Raw genomic sequence first — 23,660 nt, 5'->3', positions numbered from 1 at the left:
AGCTTAACCCAGTGCACTACATCAGCCCCTTCTTTGGCTTTTAAGCATTTATTTATAAACAAATACTTCACATACTTGATTCTCTCCAAACCAAAGTTTGACAGGTGGGTGTTGTGACACGATGATTAAGATATTGGCCAAGATGCTCACATCGCATATCAGAGTGCCTGGGATGGAATCCTGTCTCCAATTTCAGTGTGCCTGGGAGGCAGCAGGTGATGGCCCAACTACTTGGCTCTCTAGCATATACCGGGGGACCTGGATGGAGTCCCTGGCTCTTGGCTTAAGTCTGCCCAACCCCAGCTGTTATGAGCATTTAGGAGTGAACCAGTAGATAGAAGATTCTCTCTCTCTCCCTTTCTGTCACTCTTCCTTTCAAATAAGTAAGAAAATAAAACTTGAAAAAAAAATTCTTTGACACAATACTATTGACTTCAGCCAGTAGGAGAATGGAGTGATCTGACTCATAGATGCTGTCAGTGGTGCCCCCTGCAAACAGCTCAGGTTTTAAACTGACTGTTAAACCTGACTTTGACCTTGTCGACCTCTGCCACATTCATCTGGATGAGCATGCTCTTTGGTCTCAATGATGTGGCTGTTGGTGGAGCATTTCTGCAGCATATACACTGTCCATGAACTTGCTGGTTTCATTCCTTGCCTGCTACCATCATGAGTACAGTGCAGGAGAGCATCATAGTCCAGTAAAGTGAAGCTACAGCAGACTTTAAGATGGAGGAAAATTCCCACTGGGTTGTGGACAGAGTTTTGGAAGTCTTGGTTATGCCACATTAAGTGTGCAATTACACTCGAGTAATGTCTGATATTTAGTACTTGTCAAAACACTTTTCTTGTGCAGGTGACTAAAAGGGACAGAGTCTTTACATTTATTTGGTACAATGGGGGAAAGTGGGGGAAGGGTCAGTAACCACATTTAATAATATGAAACTTGAAATGTTTTTATATTTGAAATTCATTGGTTTCACTGATAGAATTCCAGTGCTTAGAACCCAGTCACACAGAGAAGGATTCAAATTCCAGCTCTGTTGTTTAGTCTGTTACTTTGGGCAAATGCCTTATGTTCTCAGCACTTCAGTTTCCTTATCCATTTATTTATTTACTTATTTTTTAAACTATATTAGAGCTATGTGAGGATTAGAGCACACAAAGCACAAACTACAAAGTATGTCATGGAGTATAAGGCAGGAGGCTCTCATTAAATAACAGAAGTACTTGCCCACTCTTTTCCCATAATATGAGATATACTGGGATACTTGGTAGTTGGAGTCAGGTGAAAACTGACCTGTGAGGTAGACAGAGACATGGATATTATCGTAGTCCATTCATGCTGTGATAACAAAATACCAGAGACTGGATAACTTATAAACAACAGGAATTTATTTCTCACAGAGCTGGAGGCCGAGAGGTTCAAGATCAAGGTGTCAGCAAGTTTGGTGTCTGGTGAGGGGCTGGTGGCTGGTTCCAAGTTGGTGCCTTCCTGTTGAGTTTCCCACGATGATCACTGTGTCCTTACAAGGCAGAAGGGACAGAGGGCAAAAAAAGGGCCCAGCTGGTTCCCTCCAACCCTCTCATAAGGCTACTAATCCCCTAAGTCACCTCATAAAGGCCCAACCTCTTAATGCTATCACATTGGCCATTAAGCTTCAACATATGCACTTTGGGGGACACATGCAGACCACAGCAGACGCACTGAAGAAGAAAATAATTCATAGGCTTCCCAGCAGGAACCTATAGGTTTTTAAGGTTTTTACCTTTAAAATGACAGACAATGCCTGATCACTTAGGGCTTGACTATCTGGTTATGGACTCCCCTCAGTTCCTTAATTTCTTGCTGCAAATAGTAGAAACAGAGAGAAGGCAAGTGACTTCAGCAGAGACTGAATTATCTTTGTGTCCTCCACAGTAGCTAGCACTTAGTATAGACTAAATCACTTTGTGGAAACTCCAGTTCTGGGGCCAGTGCTATGGTAAAGCAGGTAAAGCCACCCCCTGCAGTGCCAGCATCCCATATGGGTGCCAGTTTGAGTCCTGCCTGTTCCTCTTCCAATCCAGCTCTCTGCTGTGGCCTGAGAAAGCAGCAGAGGATGGCCCAAGTCCTTGGATCAAGTCCATCGGATCAGCGCAGGTCTGGCCATTGTGGCCAGTTGGGGAGTGGACCAGCAGATGCAAGACCTCTCTTTCTGCCTTTCCTTCTCTATGTAACTCTGACTTTCAAATAAATAAATCTGAAAAAAAAAAACCCACTCAAGTTCTAAAAATATTGAGCTGTTATTCTGTCTAGCATGCCATGTGTGATTAAAAAATAGCTTTGACTATGCCAGAAAAATGAAATCAAATGCATAGAATGGTGCTGACTAGAATACATGTACACATTGATTCTTTTTTTTTTTTCCTGACAGGCAGAGTGGACAGTGAGAGAGAGAGAGAGAGAGAGAGAGAGAGAAAGGTCTTCCTTTGCCGTTGGTTCACCCACCAATGGCCGCCGCAGCCAGCGCACTGCGGCTGGAGCACCACGCTGATCCAAAGGCAGGAGCCAGGTGCTTCTCCTGGTCTCCCATGAGGGTGCAGGGCCCAGGCACTTGGGCCATCCTCCACTGCACTCCCTTGGCCACAGCAGAGAGCTGGCCTGGAAGAGGGGCAACCGCGACAGAATCCGGCGCCCTGACCGGGACTAGAACCCAGTGTGCCGGCGCCGCAAGGTGGAGGATTAGCCTAGTGAGCCGCGGCGCTGGCCCCACATTGATTCTTAAATATCAAGTATGACTTTAATAACTACAATAAAACTAAGTCCAAATACTTAAACAAACAAACAAAAGAAGAAAGGGAGACATGATTCCAGAACTAGAAACCAGATTTTAACTTGCCTATTAACAACTTTAGAGAAAGCTGAAAAGGGGACCAAGAGGGGAAATGTAGAAAAGTATACACAATATCCTATCATTGATATTTTTACAAAAGTACATACACAAGGATACTGGGTTATGCATAGACTCTCCTCATGGATACCCTAGACACTAACAGGATGGGGATGTGGGAAAGGAGTATGGAGGCCTAGGGGCAGGGAGGAATAATTTTCATTGTGTAGTTCTTAGTACTAGTTCGCTTTTCCATTTTTTAAAAACAAGGTTCACATACTACCTCTTTAAAAAAAGAAAGGTGTTCTGGTGGTAAGGGAAAAGTTTATTCTTTCTGAGTTCAAATTTAAACCTCTAAGGTGATTTTTAAAGGGAGATTGTTTATAATACAGTGAACTGATACTTATCTGACTTGGTAGAAAAAGCTCTGTTCTGTGGGATCTCCGTCTAGCCTCTGCTACTATTTATATGGGCTTTTTTTTTTTTTTTTTTTAAGAAACCTAACACTATTGTTGTTGTAGAAATACAGGTAGAGAGAAAGCTTGACTTCTTTTTAAAATGTATTCCATTTTTATTTACTTTACTTAAGAGGTAGGGGTGGTGCAGTGGGTTAAGCCACTGCATGGGAACACCACATCCCAAATCAGGGTGCCTGGTTCAAGTCCCAACTACCCCACGCTTCCTATCCAGCTCCCTGCTAATGCACCTGGGAGGCAGCAGATGGTGACTTAAGCACGTGGGTTCCTGTCCTCATGTGGGAGATCCAGATGGAGTTCTTGGCTCCTTGCTTTGGTGTGACCTAGCCCAGCCCTGGCTGTGTAGGCATTTGGAGAGTGAACTAGCAGACAGAACATCTGTCTGTGTATTTGCCTCTGTCTCTCCCTCTGTCACTTTTTCAAATATGTAAGTACATCTTAAAAGAGAAAGAGAGGAGGGAGGCAGAGAAACACAAAGAGCTCCCATCCACTGGTCTCTTCACAAATGTCTACGATGGCCAAGGCTGGGCCAGGCTAAATCAGGAGCCAGCAATTCAGTCTAGGTTTCCCACATGGGTAGCAGGTGGAACTCTGGTCCCAGGCACTCAGGTATAGAATGTGGGTATGCCAAGTGCTGGCTCAGTCTGCTGCTCCACAGCACCTGCCTCCAAATTTATTTTTAATGCCATTTTCCTGACTTTTAAATACCCTCATATATGTTAAGTGAAAAAGGTAAGCTGTCATACAGTATGTAAAGAAACACTGACTATGTCAATACTTTATATATATATATATACACACACACACACGAATGATACAAGTAAGAAATGTACATGTTCGGGCTGGTGCCGCGGCTCACTAGGCTAATCCTCCGCCTTGCGGCACCGGCACACCGGGTTCTAGTCCCGGTCGGGGCGCCGGATTCTGTCCTGGTTGCCCCTCTTCCAGGCCAGCCCTCTGCTGTGGCCAGGGAGTGCAGTGGAGGATGGCCCAGGTGCTTGGGCCCTGTACCCCATGGGAGACCAGGAGAAGTACCTGGCTCCTGCCATCGGATCAGCGTGGTGCACCAGCTGCAGCGCGCTGGCCTCGGCGGCCATTGGAGGGTGAACCAACGGCAAAGGAAGACCTTTCTCTCTGTCTCTCTCTCTCACTGTCCACTCTGCCTGTCAAAAAAAAAAAAAAAAAAAAAAAAAAAAAGAAATGTACATGTTCACCATATATGAAAGGACTGAGAAGAAACTAATAACATTTAATATCAGTCAATAGAACTTGTTGAGAGGGGAGGAAAGGAATATCATTATATTCATTTTTTTAAAGCCTTATTTTATTTATTTGAAAGACAGAGTTACAGAGAGAGAGACAGACAGACAGAGAGGTCTTCCATCCGCTGGTTCACGCCCCAGATGGCCGCAACAGCCAGAGCTGCGCCGATCTGAAGCCAGGAGCCAAGAGGTTCTTCCAGGTCTCCCATGCGGGTGCAGGGGTCCAAGGACCTGAGCCATCTTCCACTGCTTTCCCAGGCCATAGCAGAGAGCTGAATCGAAAGAGGAGCAGCCGGGACTTGGATCGGCGCCCATATGGGATGCTGGAGCTTTAGGCCAGGGCTTTTACCCACTGTGCCACAGCGCCAGCCCCACATCATTATATTCTTAGGATTATATCTATGGTGGGTGGCACTGTGGTGCAGTGGCTTGCACCGCTGCCTGAAGTGCAAGCATCCCATATGGATGCCAGTTCGAGTCCCGGCTGCTCCTCTTCTGATCTAGCTTTCTGTTACAGCTTGGGAAAGCAGTGGAAGATGGTGAAGTCCTTGGTCCCCTGCAACCACATGTTTTTTTTTTTATTTTTTTATTTTTATTTTTTTATTTTTTGACAGGCAGAGTGGACAGTGAGAGAGAGAGACAGAGAGAAAGGTCTTCCTTTGCCGTTGGTTCACCCTCCAATGGCCGCCGCGGCCGGCGCGCTGCGGCCGGCACACCGCGCTGATCCGATGGCAGGAGCCAGGAGCCAGGTGCTTTTCCTGGTCTCCCATGGGGTGCAGGGCCCAAGCACCTGGGCCATCCTCCACTGCACTCCCTGGCCACAGCAGAGGGCTGGCCTGGAAGAGGGGCAACCGGGACAGAATCCGGCGCCCCGACCGGGACTAGAACCCGGGGTGCCGGCGCCGCTAGGCGGAGGATTAGCCTAGTGAGCCGCGGCGCCGGCCCCCCTGCAACCACATGTGAGACCTGGAAGAAGCTCCTGGCTCCTGGCTCCTGGCTTCAGATCGGCACAGCTCCAGCCATTGCGGCCATCTGGGGAGTGAACCAGTGGACGGAAGATCTCTATCTCTGTCTCTCCCTCTCTCTGTAATTCTGTCTTTCAAATAAATAAAATAAATCTTTTAAAAGAGAGAGAGGAGAGAGAGATCTTCCATCCACTGGTTCACTCCCTCAGATGGCCACAATGGCCAGGGCTGGGCCAAGCCAAAGCCAGGAATCAGGAGGTTCATCTAGTTTCCCAGAAGGGTGGCGGGGGTTCCAACACTTGAGCCATTATCTACTGCTTTCCCAGGCCATTAGCAGGGAGCTGGATTGGGGGAAGGGAGCAGCCAGGACATGAACCAGTGTCCACATGATATGCCAGCATTCCAGGTATCGGCTTTACCTGCTGCGCCTCAATGCCAGTCCCTGCTTTTAACAGTTTATAATATAGAAATAAATTACCTAGTCAAATAATTGCACTTTAAAATCTGTCCATCCAGTAAAAATGTTGTTTTAAAAAGTTGGAAAAAATGGATTGGCACTGTGGCACAGCAGGTTAAGCTGCCGTCAGCTGTGCTGTCATCCCATAAGGGTGCCAGTTTGAGTCCTGGCTATTCCATTTCAGATCCAGCTTGCTGCTAATGTCCCTGGGAAAACAGTGCAGGATGGCCCTGCTATACCACAGCACTGGCCCCCAGAATGATATTTTAAAAATACATCGCTGGCGCGCCGCAGCTCACTAGGCTAATCCTGCGCCTGTGGCCCGCACTCCAGGTTCTAGCCCCGGTTGGAGCACTGGATTCTGTCCCGGTTGCTCCTCTTCCAGTCCAGCTCTCTGCTGTGGCCTGGGAAGGCAGTGGAGGATGGGCCAAGTGCTTGGGCCCTGCACTCACATGGGAGACCAGGAGGAAGCACCTGGCTCCTGGCTTCGGATCGGTGCAGCGCGCCAGCCATAGCAGCCATTTTGGGGGTGAACCAATGGAAGGAAGACCTTTCTCTCTGTTTCTCTCTCTGTCTGTCTAACTCTGCTTGTCAAAAAAAAAAAAAAAAAAAGAAGACCCGCCCCCCGCCTCTCTGTAACTCTGCCTTTCAAATAAAATAAATAAATTTGTTAAAAAATACGTAAACATCTGTATTCATTAAGATTAAAGTAGTTTTTTCTTTTTCTTCTGCAGTGACCATTTTCTGCTTTAGGCAGCACCTGAGTTTCAGTAATCACAGGTCTTAAGAAATACCTCTATTTACCCCAAGACAAAATCCAGTCATACTAGTACCAATTAGCCATTACACAACAAAAGGCTTTTCTGTGGTTTCCGGCACATGCACTTCTACGATGTCCTTTATGCTTTAGTACATTAAAGTTGACATTTCTCTTGGTTCCTAACTGCAGTTCTAGACTTACAAAATAACAGTGCTTACCTGCTGCATTTTATATAGATAGAAGCTCACCATTGCAGGCTTTTTTTTATTAAAAAATAAATTTCTAAATGGCATATGGCTTACAAATTGCTGATTTAATCTAATATTTTTGTGATCGAATATGTGTTAACAAATTGTATTATCTAATTATTTTTAAGTACACAGTTTAGTAGTGTCAACTACAATCATTTTGTTGTACAACTAGCACCACCATCCATCTCTGGAACTTTTTCATCCTGCAAAACTGAAATGCTGTACAGTTTAATGGGGAACCACTAACCAACTCCCTATTCACCCTCCCTGCAGCACCTGTCTATGAATCTGATCACTCTAGGTACAACATATTAACGAATTCACACGGCATGTTTTTTTGTGACTGCTTGCTTCATTTAGCCATTATGCCGTTCTAATTGTGGTTTCCCCAAGCATCTGCAATGTATAAAGTCTTACATTTTTGGGTAATTTTTTAAAAATTATAAATACAAAAATACTAAAGCATAAGACAAAGAAGCAAAGAGATATAATAACAGCTAAAATTTTCCAAAGTGTCCATCCAAAGTCTCATACCACTTAAACATTCGTGTGGGGCAGGCATTTAGCCCAGCAGTGGAGATGCCTACTTCTCACAGTAGAATGCCTGGGCTCAATACCTTGCTCTGGTTCCTGATTCCAGCTCCCTGCTAATGCAAACCACTGGTGATGGCTCAAGAAACTGGGTTCCTGCCACCTACATGGGAGGCCTGGATTCAGTTCATGGCTTCTAGTTCTGTCCTTCCCTAGTGTCAGCCATTGTGGGCATTTGGGGATGAACCAGTGGCTGGGAGTGCTCTCTCTGCCTCTCAAACAAGTAAATTTAAAAGAAATAAAAACTCACTTTTGTATATAATTTGAAACTTCAAAAGGATACCATTATTAGAGCATTTTTATGCAATCCAAAAGAGGATAGGGCTGTGGTATGGAGTTGTGAATTAAGCCTCCACCTGTGACACTGGCATCTAAAATGAGTGCCAATTTGAGTCCTGGCTGCTGCACTTTCGATCCGGCTCCCTGTTAATGATCCTGGGTAAGCAGCCATAGAGGACCCACGTACTTGGGCTCCTGCCACTCACATGGGACGCCTTGGATAGAGTTCAAGCTCTGCTTTGGCCTGGTCCAACCCCAGCCATTGTGACCATTTGGGGAGTGAACCAGCAGACAGAATATCTCGCCCTCTGTCTCTCTTTCTTTCTCTGTGTCACTCTGTCAAATGAAATGAAATAAATCTTTTTAAAAAAGATTTTATTTGAAAGGCAGAGTTACAGAGGGAGAGGGCACAAGAGACAGAGAGATCTTCATCCTATTGGTTCACTCCCCAAATGGCCACAAGGCCAGGGCTGGGCCAGGTTGAAGCTAGCAGCCAGGAGCTTCATCCAGGTCTCCCACGAGTAGCAGAGGCCCAAGTACTTAGGCCATCCTCAGTTGCATTCCCAGGTACACTAAGCAGGGAGTTGGATCTGAAGTGGTGATGCTGGGACATGAACTGGTGTACATATGGGATTCTAGTGTTGCAGGTGCACTTCACCTGCTATGCCACAATGCCAACCCCTTGAAACCAATATTAGAAGAGAGAGGGAGGCTGGCGCTGCGGCTCAATAGGCTAATCCTCCGCCTAGCGGCGCCGGCACACCGGGTTCTAGTCCCGGTCGGGGCACCGGATTCTGTCCCGGTTGCCCCTCTTCCAGGCCAGCTCTCTGCTGTGGCCCGGGAAGGCAGTGGAGGATGGCCCAAGTGCTTGGGCCCTGCACCCCATGGGAGACCAGGAGAAGCACCTGGCTCCTGCCTTCGGATCAGCGCTGTGCGCCGGCCGCAGTGCGCCAGCCGTGGCGGCCATTGGTGGGTGAACCAACGGCAAAAAGGAAGACCTTTCTCTCTCTCTCTCTCTCTCTCACTATCCACTCTGCCTGTCAAAAAAAAAAAAAAAAAAAAAAAAAAAAAGAGAGAGAGAATACTAAAATTAATTTCATTAGAATATTAAACTATATAATTAAATAAACATGCCTTAAAGGAATCTTTTAAAATATTATTTGAGAGGTAGGCACACACACACACACACAGAGTAGAGCTCCCATATGCTGGTTCACTCCTCAAATGCCCAAAATGTCCTGGCTGGACAAAACCACAAGCCAGGAATCCAATCCAGGTTTCCCATGCAGGTAGCCATCTGTTACAGTGTGTATTAGCAGGAAGCCCACAATAGTCCCAAAGGGCTGAAGCCAGGAACCTGGAAGGCAATCCAGATATCTCCCAGGTCTGCATTAGATAGCAGGAAGCTGGAGGCAGGAGTGAGGCTTTTTTTTTTTTTTTTTTTTTAGATTTATTTTTACTTGAAAGGCAGAGTTACAGAGATGGAGAGGTCTTCCATCTGTTAGTTCACTCCCCAAATGGCCTTGATGGCTGGAGCTGGACCAGTCTGAAGCCAGGAGCCAGCAGTTTCTTTCATATCTCTCACATGAGTGCAGGGGCTCAAACACTTGGGCCATCTTCCACTGCTTTTCCAGGCACATTAGCAAGGAGCTGTATCAGAAGTGGAAAAGCCAGGACTCGAACCGGTGCCCATATGGGATGCCAGCACTGCAGGCAGAGGCTTAACTGGCTGCACCACAGCACCAGGCCCAAAGCTGGGTATTAAACCCAGACACTTTGATTTGGCATGCAGACATCGTAACTTCTAGGCCAAGCGTCTGTCCCCCGTCTTCTGCAATTTCTGCTTCTATGGGAACTTACTTGTACAAGTTCACCCAGAGTATACGAGACATTATCTGGAATGTTGGAATGCTGGAATGCTTTCAGAAGAGAAGCCCATTTTTTTTTAAATCAACTCACTTAAAAACAAACTTAATTTAAAAATAGCACAATTTATTCTGGCATAAAACAAACTTAATTTAAAAATAGCACAATTTATTCTAGCAATAAATAACTATAATCTGAAGCTGAAAAATGTCACCCACATTGAAACAGGTATATTTGGCATAGACAGTCTAGCAAGCCTGATGGTGTAAGACAGGTCAGGACTCCAGGTGGAAGTTTCCAAAATGAGATTAAGTATTTGTGCTTCTACAAAGTTGGCAGTTAAATCTGTAGAAACATTGGTGAACTCTGGGAAAAAAAAAAAAAGACAATTTTTATTTGGAGAAATTTTTTTTAAAGATTTATTTATTTATTTGAAAGTTAGAGTTACACAGAGATAGGAGAGGCAGAGAGAAAGAGGTCTTCCATCCGATGGTTCACTCCCTAATTGGCTGCAACGGCTGGAGTGCGCCAATCCGAAGCCAGGAGCCAGGAGCTTCCTCCATGTCTCCCACAAGAGTGCAGGGGCCCAGGGACTTGGACCATCTTCTACTGCTTTCCCAGGCCATAGCAGGGAGCTGGATAGGAAGTGGAGCAGCTGGGTCTCGAATCAGCGCCCATATGGGATGCCAGTGCTTCAGGCCAGGGCGTTAACCTGCTGCGCCACAGTGCCAGCCCCTATTTGGAGAAATTAATATACATTATAATCTAGAATGGAACAAGAAAACCGAGGAGTTGCTCATTCTTATTTCCTCTCTGCCAGTCGAATATTAAATAGAGAGTAACCCACGGGTGGATCTAGAGTATTACAGCATAAATTACAATTACAGGGCCGGCACCGTGGCTCAATAAGCTAATCCTCCGCCTGTGGTGCTGGCACACCGGGTTCTAGTCCCAGTCGGGGCGCCGGATTCTGTCCCGGTTGCCCCTCTTCCAGGCCAGCTCTCTGCTGTGGCCAGGGAGTGCAGTGGAGGATGGCCCAAGTGCTTGGGTCCTGCACCCCCATGGGAGACCAGGATAAGCACCTAGCTCCTGCCTTCGGATCAGCGTGGTGCGCCGGCTGCAGCGCGCCAGCTGTGGCGGCCATTGGTGGGTGAACCAACGGCAAAGGAAGACCTTTCTCTCTGTCTCTCTCTCTCTCACTGTCCACTCTGCCTGAAAAAAAATAAATTACAATTACAACTAACAGCCTCAAGAAGAAGGCAGAGGGCTGGCAATGTGACCAAGTGGCTTAAGCCACCCCTGCAATACCGGCATCTCATATGCCCCAGCAGCTTCACTTTCAATCCAGCTCCCTGCTAATGTGTCTGGGAAAGCAGCAGAGGACATCCCAAATGCCTGGGCCCCTGTTACCCACATGGGAAACCTAGATTTTAGTTCCCAGATTCTGGCTTTGCCTGGCCCAGCCCTGGCCATTATAGACTTTTGGGGAGTGCACTAGCAGATGGAAGATCTCTGGCTCTCTCTGTACACCCCCTACCCTTACCCCCTGCAACTCTGCCTTTCAAGTAAATAAACAAATCCTAAAAACAAGAAAAGGAGGGGTTGGCACTGTGGTATTGTAGGCTAAGCCTCTGCCTATAGTGCCAGCATCCCGTATGGGTGCCTGTTCATGTCCCAGCTGCTTCTCTTCTGATCAGGCTCTCTGCTATGGCCTGGGAAAGCAGTAGAGGATGGCCAAGTGCTTGGGCCCCTGTACCCGCAAAGGAAACTGGGAAGAAGCTCCTGGCTCCCGGCTCCTGCCTTCGGATCGGCCCAGCTCCAGCCATTGCAGCCATCTGGGGAGTGAACCAGAAGATGGAAGACCTTTCTATCTGTCCCTCTCTCTGACTGTAACTCTACCTCTCAAATAAATAAGCAATATCATTAAAAAAAAAAAAAAAGAAAAGAAAAGAAAAAAAACTGAAAGAAAGAAAGAGGTTACTAACAGCTTTAATTTGGGGGCTGGCATTGTGGCACAGCAGGTTAGGTAGGCAGCCACTCCTGTACCAGTATCCCATACTGGAGGTCTCATGCAAGTCTTAGCTGATCTACTTAAGATTCAGCTCCCTGTTAATGCACCTGGGAAAGTAGCAGAAAATGGCCCAAGTCCTTGGGCTGCTACCACACATGTAGGAGACCTGGATGGAATTCTGGGCTCTCTGGACTTCAGCATCTCACGTGAGTACCAATTCAAGGCCGGCTGCTCCTCTTCTGGTCCAGCTCCCTGCCAATGTGCCTGGGAAAGCAGTAGAGGATGGCCCAAGTGCTTGGGTCCTGACACCCATGTGAGAGCGCTGAAAGAAACTCCTGGCTTCATCCTGGCCCAGCCCTGGCTGTTGTGGCAATCTGGGGAGTGAATCAGCAGATCGGAGATCTCTGTCTCTCCTTCTTTCTCTGTCACTATTTCAAATAAATAAATCCCAAAAACAAACAAACAAACAAACAAACAAAAAAACAAAAAACTTTAAACTAGAAAGCAAGTTTATTACATACATTTTAGAAAACATTATATATCAATCATACTTCTATTCCAGCTCCTCCATTTGTGTGATGTTGGAAAAATTACTTAACCTCTTAATATCAAATCTACTGTCGTTGAAGTGGAGATAACAGTGTTCAACTCCGATTTGTTGTGAAGAATGCCTGTAAATCACTTAGTATCATGTGTAGTGCAGTATAAATATCCGATAAATATTAGGTACTATGAATAAATGTTCCATATGTCTGTTGATTCAAAGATAATACAAATGGGGATACAGAGATAATCATGGTCTAGTCTTCGAAAAGATATTCTTGTCAAAAGTTTCTCGTGGACTACACAGCAAATTTTTTTCTTTTTTTTTTTTTTCTTTTTTGACAGGCAGAGTGGACAGTGAGAGAGAGAGACAGAGAGAAAGGTCTTCCTTTTGCCGTTGGTTCACCCCCCAGTGGCTGCTGCGGCTGGTGCACCGTGCTGAAGCCAGGACCAGGTGCTTCCTCCTGGTCTCCCATGGGGTGCAGGGCCCAAGGACTTGGGCCATCCTTCACTGCACCTCCGGGCCATAGCAGAGAGCTGGACTGGAAGGGGAGCAACCGGGACAGAATCTGGCGCCCCGACGGGGACTAGAACCCGGTGTGCCGGCGCCGCAGGCAGAGGATTAGCCTATTGAGCTACGGCAGTGCTGGCTGCAAACTTTGATTATTGTAGATCAGAGTTTCTCAACCTCACATCATTGATATGTTATATAATTCTGTGTTGGGGAGGCTATCCTGAGCCCTGTAGGATGTTTAGCAGCAACTCTGGCCTCTACTCATTAGATTCCAGTAGCAGCCTTCCTCAAGTTTTTGAATTGCAAAACTTGAGTTTGTACTATTGCTGTGGACCATAAATGTGAGCATCAAGGCCTTAGAGGGGTTATCAGTTTCCACTCCTCCTCCCCCAGCCTTTCAAGCGAATGGAAATAAATCAACAAAATTTAAAAAAAAAAATCAAAAGTTTCCTAATGCTTACAGAATTAGTGCATTCCCTAGAAAGATCCTTTACGATCCAGCCCCATTTTACTTCCCTTATGTCACGTTCAGACACTCTACATTCTTTCCTCTCTCTTCAACCTCTGAGTCTTAAGCATCCCTGACCACAGCATCAAGCTGTCCTTCCCTAACTGCGTCCCCAACAAGCCACAGGCTGGTACAGCCTTTTTGTTGATACTTTCCCTTCACATGGGATCTTCTTCCCCACTTCAACATTTTTTTTTCTTATTTATTTTCATTTTATTTGAAAGGCAGAGAGACAAACAGGCAGAGATCGTCCATCTGCTGGCTCACTTTCCAAATGTCTCAGCAGTCAGGGCTGGGCAAGACCAAAGCCAGGAGCCAGGAGCCAGAAACTCAACGCAGGTCTTCCATGTGGAGAGCAGGGACTTAACTACTTGAGCCATCACCTGGTGCTCCCAGACTGTGCACTAGGAAGCTAGAATTGTAAGCATAGACTAGATTCAAATCTAGGCACTCTGCTACGGGATGTAGGGGTGCCCCAAGTGGCATCTTAACTGCTGTGCCAAATATCTGCCTCTCCCTATCTTTTTCATCCAGTGAGTACCTATTTCAGGATCTGACTCCAGCATCCCTTACCCAGTCCACATCTGTATTCCCAAACAAAGCCTTAAAAGCATGCTGTGGTAGTTCACTCCAGTGTCTCTCTTGATAGATGGTGAGTTCCGGGAGAATAGGGATATCATATTTAGCTCTGAATCTTCAGGGCCTTAATGCAATGTCTGAATTTTGCTAGAAATTTTTTTAAAAAATGTAAGGTCCATGAATTATTTGAAGAGCATGACTCTGCCTGTCAAAAAGATCAATTTACCATTCTGGTAGGGAGTCTGCTCCTTCTCCGCTGATGCCTAAAATTCTCTCCTTTGCTTCTCCTTTGGTTTAGAGAACAAAAGACTACAAGGCAAGGTCTGAATCCTTTTATCTCTATGTCTTCCTCATTCCTAACATGTGCTAAGTGCTCAAGTCTCCAAGAGCTGCATTGAGAATTATTTCAATCATACAAATTACCTGAAACAAGAAAATTAGGGGAGAAAATAATGATCTCTTACAGAGACGCTGAGTCCTTTCCTTCCAAAATTATCATTATAATGGCCCAGCGCTGGCCATTATAGACATTTGGGGAGTGAACTAGCAGATGGAAGCCAAGTGGTTAAGGTGATGGACTGCTAATCCATTGTGCTCTGCATTCATGGGTTCAAATCCCAAAATTATCATTTATTAGTGTTTTGTTCTTTTTTATCTTTTCTTTCTGCTTTTTTTGGCTGTGGGCTGATATACTCCAAAGGCAGCCACCCATGTGTCATCTTTTCATCTAGTCTTTAAAAATAGAAATAAACAAATTACTGAATGTATTTCAAGGCCAAGTTTTCTCAAAATGCACAAAACCAAAACAGCCAAAATGCTTTCCCCTTATGGAAATCATAGAATATATATGTGTGGGGGCCGGCGCCATGGCGTGGTGGGTGGGGCCACTGCTTTCAGTGCGGGCATCCCATATGGGCGCCGGTTTGAGTCCCGGCTGCTCCACTTCTGATCCAGCTCTCTGCCATGGCCTGGGAAAGCAGTAGAAGATGGCCCAAGTCCTTGGGCCCTTGCACCCCCATGGGAAGGCACAGAGGAAGCTCCTGGCTCCTGGCTTTGGATCGGTGCAGCTCCAGCTGTTGTGGCCAATTGGAGAGTGAACCAGCAGATGGAAGACCTCTCTTTCTCTGCCTCTCCTTCTCTCTCTGTGTAACTCTGACTTTCAAATAAATAAATAAATATTTTTTTAAAAGAATATACATGTGTGTATCATTCTAGAGAAGAAAATGTAGAGACCTTCTCTTAAAGGCGAGTTGGAGAAAATTATAAGGAAATGAAATCAATTCATATGAAATACAATGAACGTGTTGTTGGCTAGTATGTTGGCACAGTTTCAACAAGGAGCATTTAACTCTGGCAACAAGACTGGAGAAAAGACCAGGATACTAACACACAGCCACACACACTATTATGGTAGCATTTAAAACAGGGAGAAGCAGAACCACCAATTGTGACCTTCACATGATCCTTCCTACTTTCTAACTGACCAAAGCTGGGAACGCAAGTGGAATTTGTCAACACAGCCTTGCCCATAAATTCATTAAAGAGGTTGGCACAAAAGGTCTTACAGTTTAGTAGAAAGCTCACATGATAGTGCACATAGCCAAATATTTTCCAAACTCCAGAATCATTCAAGTTTCATTCATATGATTAATTTTTTACCTTAAAATGGACTCACATAAAATGGTTTTTTACTTAAATGAATTTCAAAAAACAACAGTCACTGCTGTAAAGAGAAAATCAACATCACTTGTGGAACTTGTCCACTGAAGGAACTTTGTGAACCCAGATTACACTAGCTGGGTCCAGTTTTGGCCTAGAGCACCACTAGAGAGAGGTATTCAAGATCACTGACCCCAAACTAAGTCTCCCTGATAAAAGTGAAAAACATTGAAAGAGGAAATAATTTCCTCTGGGGTCCGCATGGTAGCTTGCAGGTAAAACCACCAAAATGGCTGCTCCTCTTCCTATTCAGCTCCCTGCTGAGGTTCCAGGGAAACCAAGTCTTTGGCCCCTTCACCCACATGCAAGACTGAAGAAGATCCTGTCTCCTGGCTTCGGTCTGGCTCAGCTTCGGTTGCGTGATTTAGGGAGTGAACAGTGGATGGAAGATCTCTCCCTCTCTCTCCCTCTCGCTCTCTGTAAAGTCTGCCTTTCAAATAAATAAAAATCTTAAAAAAAAAAAAAAAAAAAGAAAGGAAATATTTTCCCACCCTAGGACTCAATGTCATTTAATGTTGGGTCCCTGCACCTCACCTGAAATCATCTCGTTCCAGAAATGCTACAGAGCCCAAATCACCCATCTCCCTCCAACCTGATGACTCCCAAAAGACCTTAATTCCCACCCTGCCTCCACGAAGCCCAAATGAAAGGAGCAGAGCTCCTGATCTGGTGGAGCTGGCAAACCTTGGCATGCGCCCATTCAGAGAACTAGGTTTAGAAAACCTGCCAGCTTCCAAAATTGCTCATCTCTGAAGGAGAAGGCCACTTCGCTCCCACTCACTTTGTTTTTTCAGACAGAAGGACCCTGCAGCAGTTGAAGCCTCAGGTGGCTGATTGTCCCTCCAAAGGCACTTACTTGGCAGAGGTCAGCACAGCCATTCAGATGGCTGCTGTCTGGCCCTCGCTAGACAGAATGACTTTTCTTCTTGGGCTTTGAGGCTGGAGTGGTCTCAGTGGGGACGAATGGTTGCCCCGGAGTGGCTGGAGGTGCAGCCTCAGAGGCAGGTGACGCGGTGTCGGGGCGCTGTCCTGGAGGTGGGGCGGTCTCAGAAGCCTGCGCAAGTGGCTCCGTAGGTGCCTCCAGGCCAGGTGCAGCCTGACGTAGAGAAATCTCCTGCACTGCACAGATGCTCTCAGTGGCCTGGGGAGGCGGAAGCAGGGCCCGCCCAGTCTCTGAATCCGCTGGGTCTACAGTCTGGAAAGCCTGGTCAGACAGACGCTGCAGCACAGGAACCTGGGTGCCCGCAGCCTGGGTTCCAGAAGCCTGAACAGGTGGAGGCTGAGGTCCAGAGACCAGAGGAAAATTCCAGTGCTGCCTCTGTGAGGCCACAGACACCACAGGTTGGCTCTGAGAGGACACAGGGACCCGGAGATGGCACTGAGAGGCCGCAGAAGGCAGAGGCTGGCTCTTAGAGGTCACAGGGACCTGGAGATGGCACTGAGAGGCCGCAGAAGGCAGAGGCTGGCTCTTAGAGGTCACAGGGACCTGGAGGTGGCTCCGTGAGGCTGCAGGTGACATGGTGTGGCTCTGAGAGTTCACAGGTGCCAGAGGATGGCTCTGAGAGTCCATAGGAGCCAGACAGTGGGTCTGAGAGGCCCTAGTGACATGGTGGCAGCTCCGAGAGGCTGCAAGCAACACAGGTTGACTTTCAGAGGTCACAGGGACCTGGAGGTGGCTCCGTGAGGCCACAGGTAACAAGGTGTGGCTCTGAGAGTACACAGGTGCCAGAGGATGGCTCTGAGAGTCCATAGGAGCCAGACAGTGGGTCTGAGAGGCCCTAGTGACATGGTGGCAACTCCGAGAGGCTGCCAGCAACACAGGTTGACTTTCAGAGGTCACAGGGACCTGGAGGTGGCTCCGTGAGGCCGCAGGTAACAAGGTGTGGCTCTGAGAGTACACAGGTGCCAGAGGATGGCTCTGAGAGTCCATAGGAGCCAGACGGTGGGTCTGAGAGGCCCCAGGGACGTGGAGGAAACTACGAGAGGCTGCCAGCAACACAGGTTGGCTTTCAGAGGCCACAGGGACCTGGAGGTGGCTCTGTGAGGCCATAGGGCCTAGGACGTGGCTCCGAGAGGCCTCAGAAATTACAGGGTGGCTCCTACACGTAGAGAAGGCTGGATTCTGAGTGGAAGAAACCAAGGGAACTACAGGCAGACTCTTAGGGAATGAAACAGTAGAAGGCAAAGGCTGGTCCAGAGTGGACAGAGGGAGAACGGGCGGGACCAGATGAGGCAAGGGTTGCCGATCAAACCATGGCGGACCTGAGTCAGGGCTTGGGGGTCCAAAGGACTCTGAACTTCCCTCGTCTTCAGGCGTGCTGCTCAGAGCCCCTTGGCAAAAGGCCTGGCAGTGGTCGCTGTCCCTGTCACCTTCGGCTTCTTGCTCGAGCTGGCCGGTACCGGTCATCCCCGGGGCAGCCGTCCTCTGCAGGGTCCTCCAGGAGCGCCGCCGCTGCCGCTGTCGCCGGATCCGCAGAAAGCTGTTGGAGAGGGTCCCCATGGACCAAGAGAAGCGGTGGCTGACGCTCTGCTGCAGGGCGCTCACCATGTTTCTGGAGGCCAGCTGGGAGGTCAGCCCGAGGGTCTCTTCGGGAAGCAGTTCGATGTTGCCGGTGTACCAGGAGACCCACCAGAGCAGGCTGAGGAAGATGATGATGGCGCCCATGTAGAGCAGCATGTCGTAGAAGATCAGCTCGGCGAAGATGCCGACGAACAGCATCACCGCCCCCACCATGTCGAAGACGACGCCCAGCCAAAAGAAATGCCTGCAACGGCCCAGACCCGACCGCTTCCTGCTCATGACGGTGGACTTTCTGTAACCTCCGTGGTCTTCCAGATCCGCGAGCGGCAACCGGCCGGGCGGCGCCGCGGTGGGCCGGCTCGGGCCGTTGGGTCCCCATGGCAACGCAGAAGGCGGGGCGAGAGGGAGGAGCAATTGGGCTGCGCTCCACCTCCCGGAGGAGAGAAGGGCCTCGGCCCGGAGCGGCGCGCGTGCGCAGTGCGGCCCGTCGCCCACGCGGCCGCCTTTTGCGCCTGCGCGGCATTTCCTCTCTGGGCGTCCGACGGGTTTGCCTCCCGTCAGCGGCCTGGCATCCTTCAGGCGCTTCGTGTCGTGACGTTAACGTCTGCGATGGCGCGCCCGGCTTCGGGCCGCGGTCCCTTCCCCGCCGTGTTCGCATCCCCTCTGCGCGTCCCTCACCGGTCTGAGCGAGGGCGAGACCCTCCAGGAAGGAGCCGAGGACGCGGACCTTCCCGGAGTTCCCCTCACGGCCCAGCGGCACGTCGGGCCCGGGCGCGCCCCTGGCTTCAGCGCTCCTGTTTTCCCTTTGTTGTTTGCCCGCGGGGACCGCAGGAACAGACTCGTGCTCGGTTATTGCAGACCCGGAGGTAAATTCTCTGAGGGGTTTCCACCGCTCCGATGTCTGCTGTTGCGAAGTCTGTGGACCTGTTTGCCCAGATGCTTAGTCCTTGAAAAAGCGGGACTGCTTTCCCCTTACTCCCCCCGGAATAGGAAAATAGAAAACTGTCAGAAACGGAAAAGGGGCCAGCGCTGTGGCCTTGTGGGCTAAGCCTCTGCCTGCGGCGCCGGCTTCCCATGTGGCGACGGTGGGAGTCCTGGCTGCTCCTCTTCCGGTCCAGCTGTCTGCTGTGCCCTGGGCGAGCAGTGGGAGATGCCCACGTGCTGGGGCCCCTGCAGCCGCGTGGGAGACCTGGCTCGAGTTCTTGGCTCCTGGCTTCAGTCTGGCCCCACCTTTGCTGCTGTAGCCTTTTGGGGGAGTGAACCAGTCGGTGGGAGATTCTCTCTCTCATGCTCTGCATTATAACAGGTCAATAATTTTATTAAAGATTTACTTAGTTATTTGAAAGGCAGAGTTACAAAGAGAAACAGGGGGAGACAGAAAAAAATCTTTTAAAAACACAATGTTAAGTTTAAATAAAATATTTAGAGGCAGGCATTTGGCAGCGCAATTACGATGTCCCTGGGGACACCACATTCCCTATCAGAGGGCCTGGGTTCAAGTCTGACTGCTTCCAATTCCAGCTTCCTGCTAACGTGCGCCCGGGAGAGGCAGCGGTGACTGTTGGAAGAGTTGGATCCCTGCCATGCATATGGTAGCTCTGGGCTGAAGTCCTGGCCTCAGTCTGACCCAGCTTTGGCTGTTGCAGGCATTTGACGAGGTGGCGGGGTCGGGGTCAATCCGTGGATGGAAGACCTGCAGCTCTAAGTCTCTGCCAAAGCTAGGATCCTGGAACTCAACCTCGGTCTCCCACGTGGGGTGCAGGGTCCCAGCCACCTGACCCAGTGCCTGTTGCCTCCCAGAACGCACATTTGTGGGAAACTGGATCAGAAGTGGAGCAGCTGCTACAGCCCAGAGTCTCGGATATGGGACACCTGTGTCCCAAGTGACAACTTACTCACTGAGCCAAATGCCTGCCCTTAATCCAGTGATTTATACATTTCCAGTTTCCTCATTTTCAAACTCAGAGAGTAGATTCATGTGCATTGCTGGAGTTTTACATGCCTGAGGCATACTTTCAAAGTTGCATTCTCCCATTGTAACCAAGGAATAACCCTTCAAATAAGTACGTGGCCTATAGTCATATTGTCAGGTATTTTCACTGGAGAGCTTTATGATTTTTTTCTATTAATAATGTTCCGTAATGATAAACTGCCTAATATTCCACACCAATAAACTTACATAAAAATGTGTAAGGAATTGATTCCCTATTAGTACTGCAGATTCCTTTTTTTTTTTTTTTAAAGATTTATTTACTTATTTGGAAGTCAGAGCTACACAGGGAGAGGAGAGGCAGAGAGAGAGAGAGAGAGAGAGAGAGAGAGGGCTTCCATCCACTGGTTCACTCCCCAATTGGCCGCAACGGCCAGAGCTGCACTGATCCGAAGCCAGGAGCCAAGAGCCTTTTCCGGGTCTTCCACGCGGGTGCAGGGGCCTAAGTCCTTGGGCCATCTTCTACTGCTTTCCCAGGCCATAGCAGAGAGCTGGATTGGAAGTGGAGCAGCCGGGACTCGAACCGGCTCCCAGATGGGATGCCGGCGCTTCAGGCCAGGGTGTTAATCTGCTGCACTACAGCACCAGCCCCTCCTTTTTTTTTTTTTTTTTTTTTTTTTTTTTTTTTTTAAGATTTTATTTATTTTATTTGAGAGGTAGAGTTACAGACAGTGAGAGTGAGAGACAGAGAGAGGCCTTCCTTCCGTTGTTTCACTCCCCAATTGGCCGCAATGGTCGGAGCTCAGCTGATCTGAAGCCAGGAGCCTGAAGTTTCTTCTGGGTCTCCCACATGAGTGCAGGGGCCCAAGTACTTGGGCCATCTTCTACTGCTTTCCCAGGCCACAGGAGAGAGCTGAATTGGAAGTGGAGCAGCTGGGACTCAAACTGGCACCCATATGAGATGCCAGCACCACAGGCGGAGGATTTACCTACTGCACCATGGCACCGGCCCCACAAATTCCTTTTGAATTCTACTACACAAATAAGGCACAGATTCCTTTCTATCATTAGCTCCATGACTAGCTACATAGACATTATCATAAACTCTGAAATCCTCTAAATCTGGAAAAAGTTCACAGTTTAGACTTCCAGTGCATTCTCTTGATCCTCTTAGATCCTTTAATAAGAGATAGATTATTTTTTGTGTGAAACATAACATCTAAAATCACAGCATATTGTTGTACAGTAATACAGGCCTCTGAAGGCTTCCCTGGGGCCTTGGTGGCTTTCATATTTGAGGACTCTCCTGAACCCATCCTACCAAACACTCAATATTACAGCTAGTACCAGTGACCGGAAAGATTTCCATTAGGATTGGGTGATAGACTTTGAGATAAAGTATTGAGTCATCAGGAAACTTTTACATTATACATACAAAGAAACTTTGAGAAAAAATAAAATCTCAAAGCCCGTGCCAATGGTTGGTAGAGGTATCTACCATGAGATAGTGAGGACTCTAAGCTTTTACTATTTGTTTGCTCTCCAAGGAGTCCTGCTTGCTTTTTTTTTTTTTTTTTTTTTTTTGACAGGCAGAGTGGACAGTGAGAGAGAGAGACAGACAGAGAGAAAGGTCTTCCTTTGCCGTTGGTTCACCCTCCAATGGCCGCCGCGGCCGGCGCGCTGCGGCCGGCGCACCGCGCTGATCCGATGGCAGGAGCCAGGAGCCAGGTGCTTTTCCTGGTCTCCCATGGGGTGCAGGGCCCAAGCACCTGGGCCATCCTCCACTGTACTCCCTGGCCACAGCAGAGAGCTGGCCTGGAAGAGGGGCAACCGGGACAGAATCCGGCGCCCCGACCGGGACTAGAACCCGGTGTGCCGGTGCCGCTAGGCGGAGGATTAGCCTAGTGAGCCGCGGCACCGGCCCCCTGCTTGCTTTTAATAAGAGATAATGCAGAACCAAACTTTGGGTGCTTTTTTGTGAGATATACCTTATATTTTGTCATTATTAAGCTTACCTATGAGTTTAACTTGCAATACTCTCCATACATTTAACCATAGCCTGCGTATACTATAAAGTGATGTTAACAGCATATCTTCCCATTGTCCTATGTTGTGATCCTGTGACAACCAATGTGATTCATGGTTTATAACAAGAACAAATATATAAAGTGTATACCAGAACAGCAGTCACCTTGTGGTGTTTCTTTTCTTTTTATTCCTTCTAACATATTTTTGGTAAGGAAGTGTTTATTCGGTCATTTAAACATAACAATTTAAAGCTGGTCTGAATAGTTCCTAGCATTTCCATTTCTTTGGGTTTTCAGTAAGCTACAGTTAGGTTAGGAGGCACGTCTTTTCTTTCCTCCTGCTTGGCACAGCCCCAAACCGAGGACTGAGTCTGCCTCAGGGCCTGCACTGTGGTGCGAGGCGTGAAGCTGCCACTTGGGAGGACGGCACCTGCATTAGAGCACCGGTTCCTGACTGCTCCACTGCCCACCAGCTCCCTGCTAATGTGGCTGAGAAGACACAGAAGATGGCCCGAGTGCTTGCTTGACTCTGCCACCCATGAAGGAGACCGGGATGCAGCTTCAGCCGGGCCAAGCCCTGACGGTTGCTGCTACTCGAGGAGTGAGCCAGTAGGTGGATGATCTCTTTCTCTCTCTCTCAAATAAATAAATCTTTTTTAAAAACTACCATTTTGATAATTTTTAAGTATGTAGTTCACTGACAGTGTGTTTATATTGCTATGTAACTATATATCTATTAATCTCCAGAATGTAAATTTTTTTTTCATTTAAGTTTTAGTGGAGAGGCAGAGAAAGAGAAACAAGAAGACAGTAGGAGACCTGAAATGCATTCCTGGCTCCTGGCTCCAGCCCTGGCCCAGCCCCACCCCAGTGTTTGGGAAGTGAAGCAGCACATGGGAGATCTCTCTTGTCAGTCTGTCTGTCTCTCTCTCTGTCTCTCTCTCTCTTTCTCTCTCTCTCTCTCAGTTTCTTTGCCTCTTAGATATGCTTTAAAACATTTTCGGGCTGGCACTCTGGCATAACAGGTAAAGCTGCCGCCTGTGGTGCCAACATCCCATACGGGCACTAGTTCAAGTCCTGGCTGCTCCACTTCCAATCCAGCTCTCTGCTATGGCCTGGGAAAGCAGTGGAAGATGGTCCAAGCACCATGTGGGAGACCCGGAAGAAGCTCCTGGCTCTTAGCTTCAGATCAGCACAGCTCTGGCTGTGGCAGCCATCTGGGGAGTGAGCCAGCGAATGGAAGCCCTCTCTCTCTCTCTCTCTCTCTCTCTCTCTCTCTGCCTCTGTCTCTCTGTAACTCTGCTTTTGAAATAAATAAATAAATAAATCTTTAGCAAAAAAAAAAAAGCTCTTTAATAGACTTTAATAACCACCAAGCTATTGCAATACGTTAAATCTAGAACAGTCAGATTAAATACAGAATATCTAATTAAATTTGAATTTCAGAAAACTGCATAATTTTTAGTTTAAATGGATCACAAATATTGCATGAGACATACTTATGCTAAAAAAATTCAGTGTCTGAAAT

The 23,660-nt window shown here is 47.9% G+C and overlaps 1 protein-coding gene across 1 annotated transcript; it reads right to left on the bottom strand.

Annotated features, from left to right (window-relative positions):
- Nucleotides 1–1,373: 1,373 nt before the first annotated feature.
- LOC103348576 (mediator of DNA damage checkpoint protein 1) lies at nt 1,374–21,421 on the bottom strand. The gene is made up of 4 exons (XM_070064776.1): nt 21,358–21,421; nt 18,903–19,099; nt 16,511–18,748; nt 1,374–1,526 (listed from the first exon to the last, which is right to left on the bottom strand). Exons 1-3 carry the CDS (start codon nt 21,419–21,421, stop codon nt 16,559–16,561), a joined length of 2,451 nt encoding a protein of 816 aa, XP_069920877.1. The 3' UTR covers nt 1,374–1,526; nt 16,511–16,558.
- Between the last annotated feature and the right edge of the window lie 2,239 nt (nt 21,422–23,660).

Source organism: Oryctolagus cuniculus, chromosome 19, assembly GCF_964237555.1.
Source record: "Oryctolagus cuniculus chromosome 19, mOryCun1.1, whole genome shotgun sequence".
NCBI lineage: Eukaryota > Metazoa > Chordata > Mammalia > Lagomorpha > Leporidae > Oryctolagus > Oryctolagus cuniculus.
The sequence above is the reverse complement of the archived record's forward strand: the minus strand, read 5'-3'. Positions and strand labels throughout refer to the sequence as shown.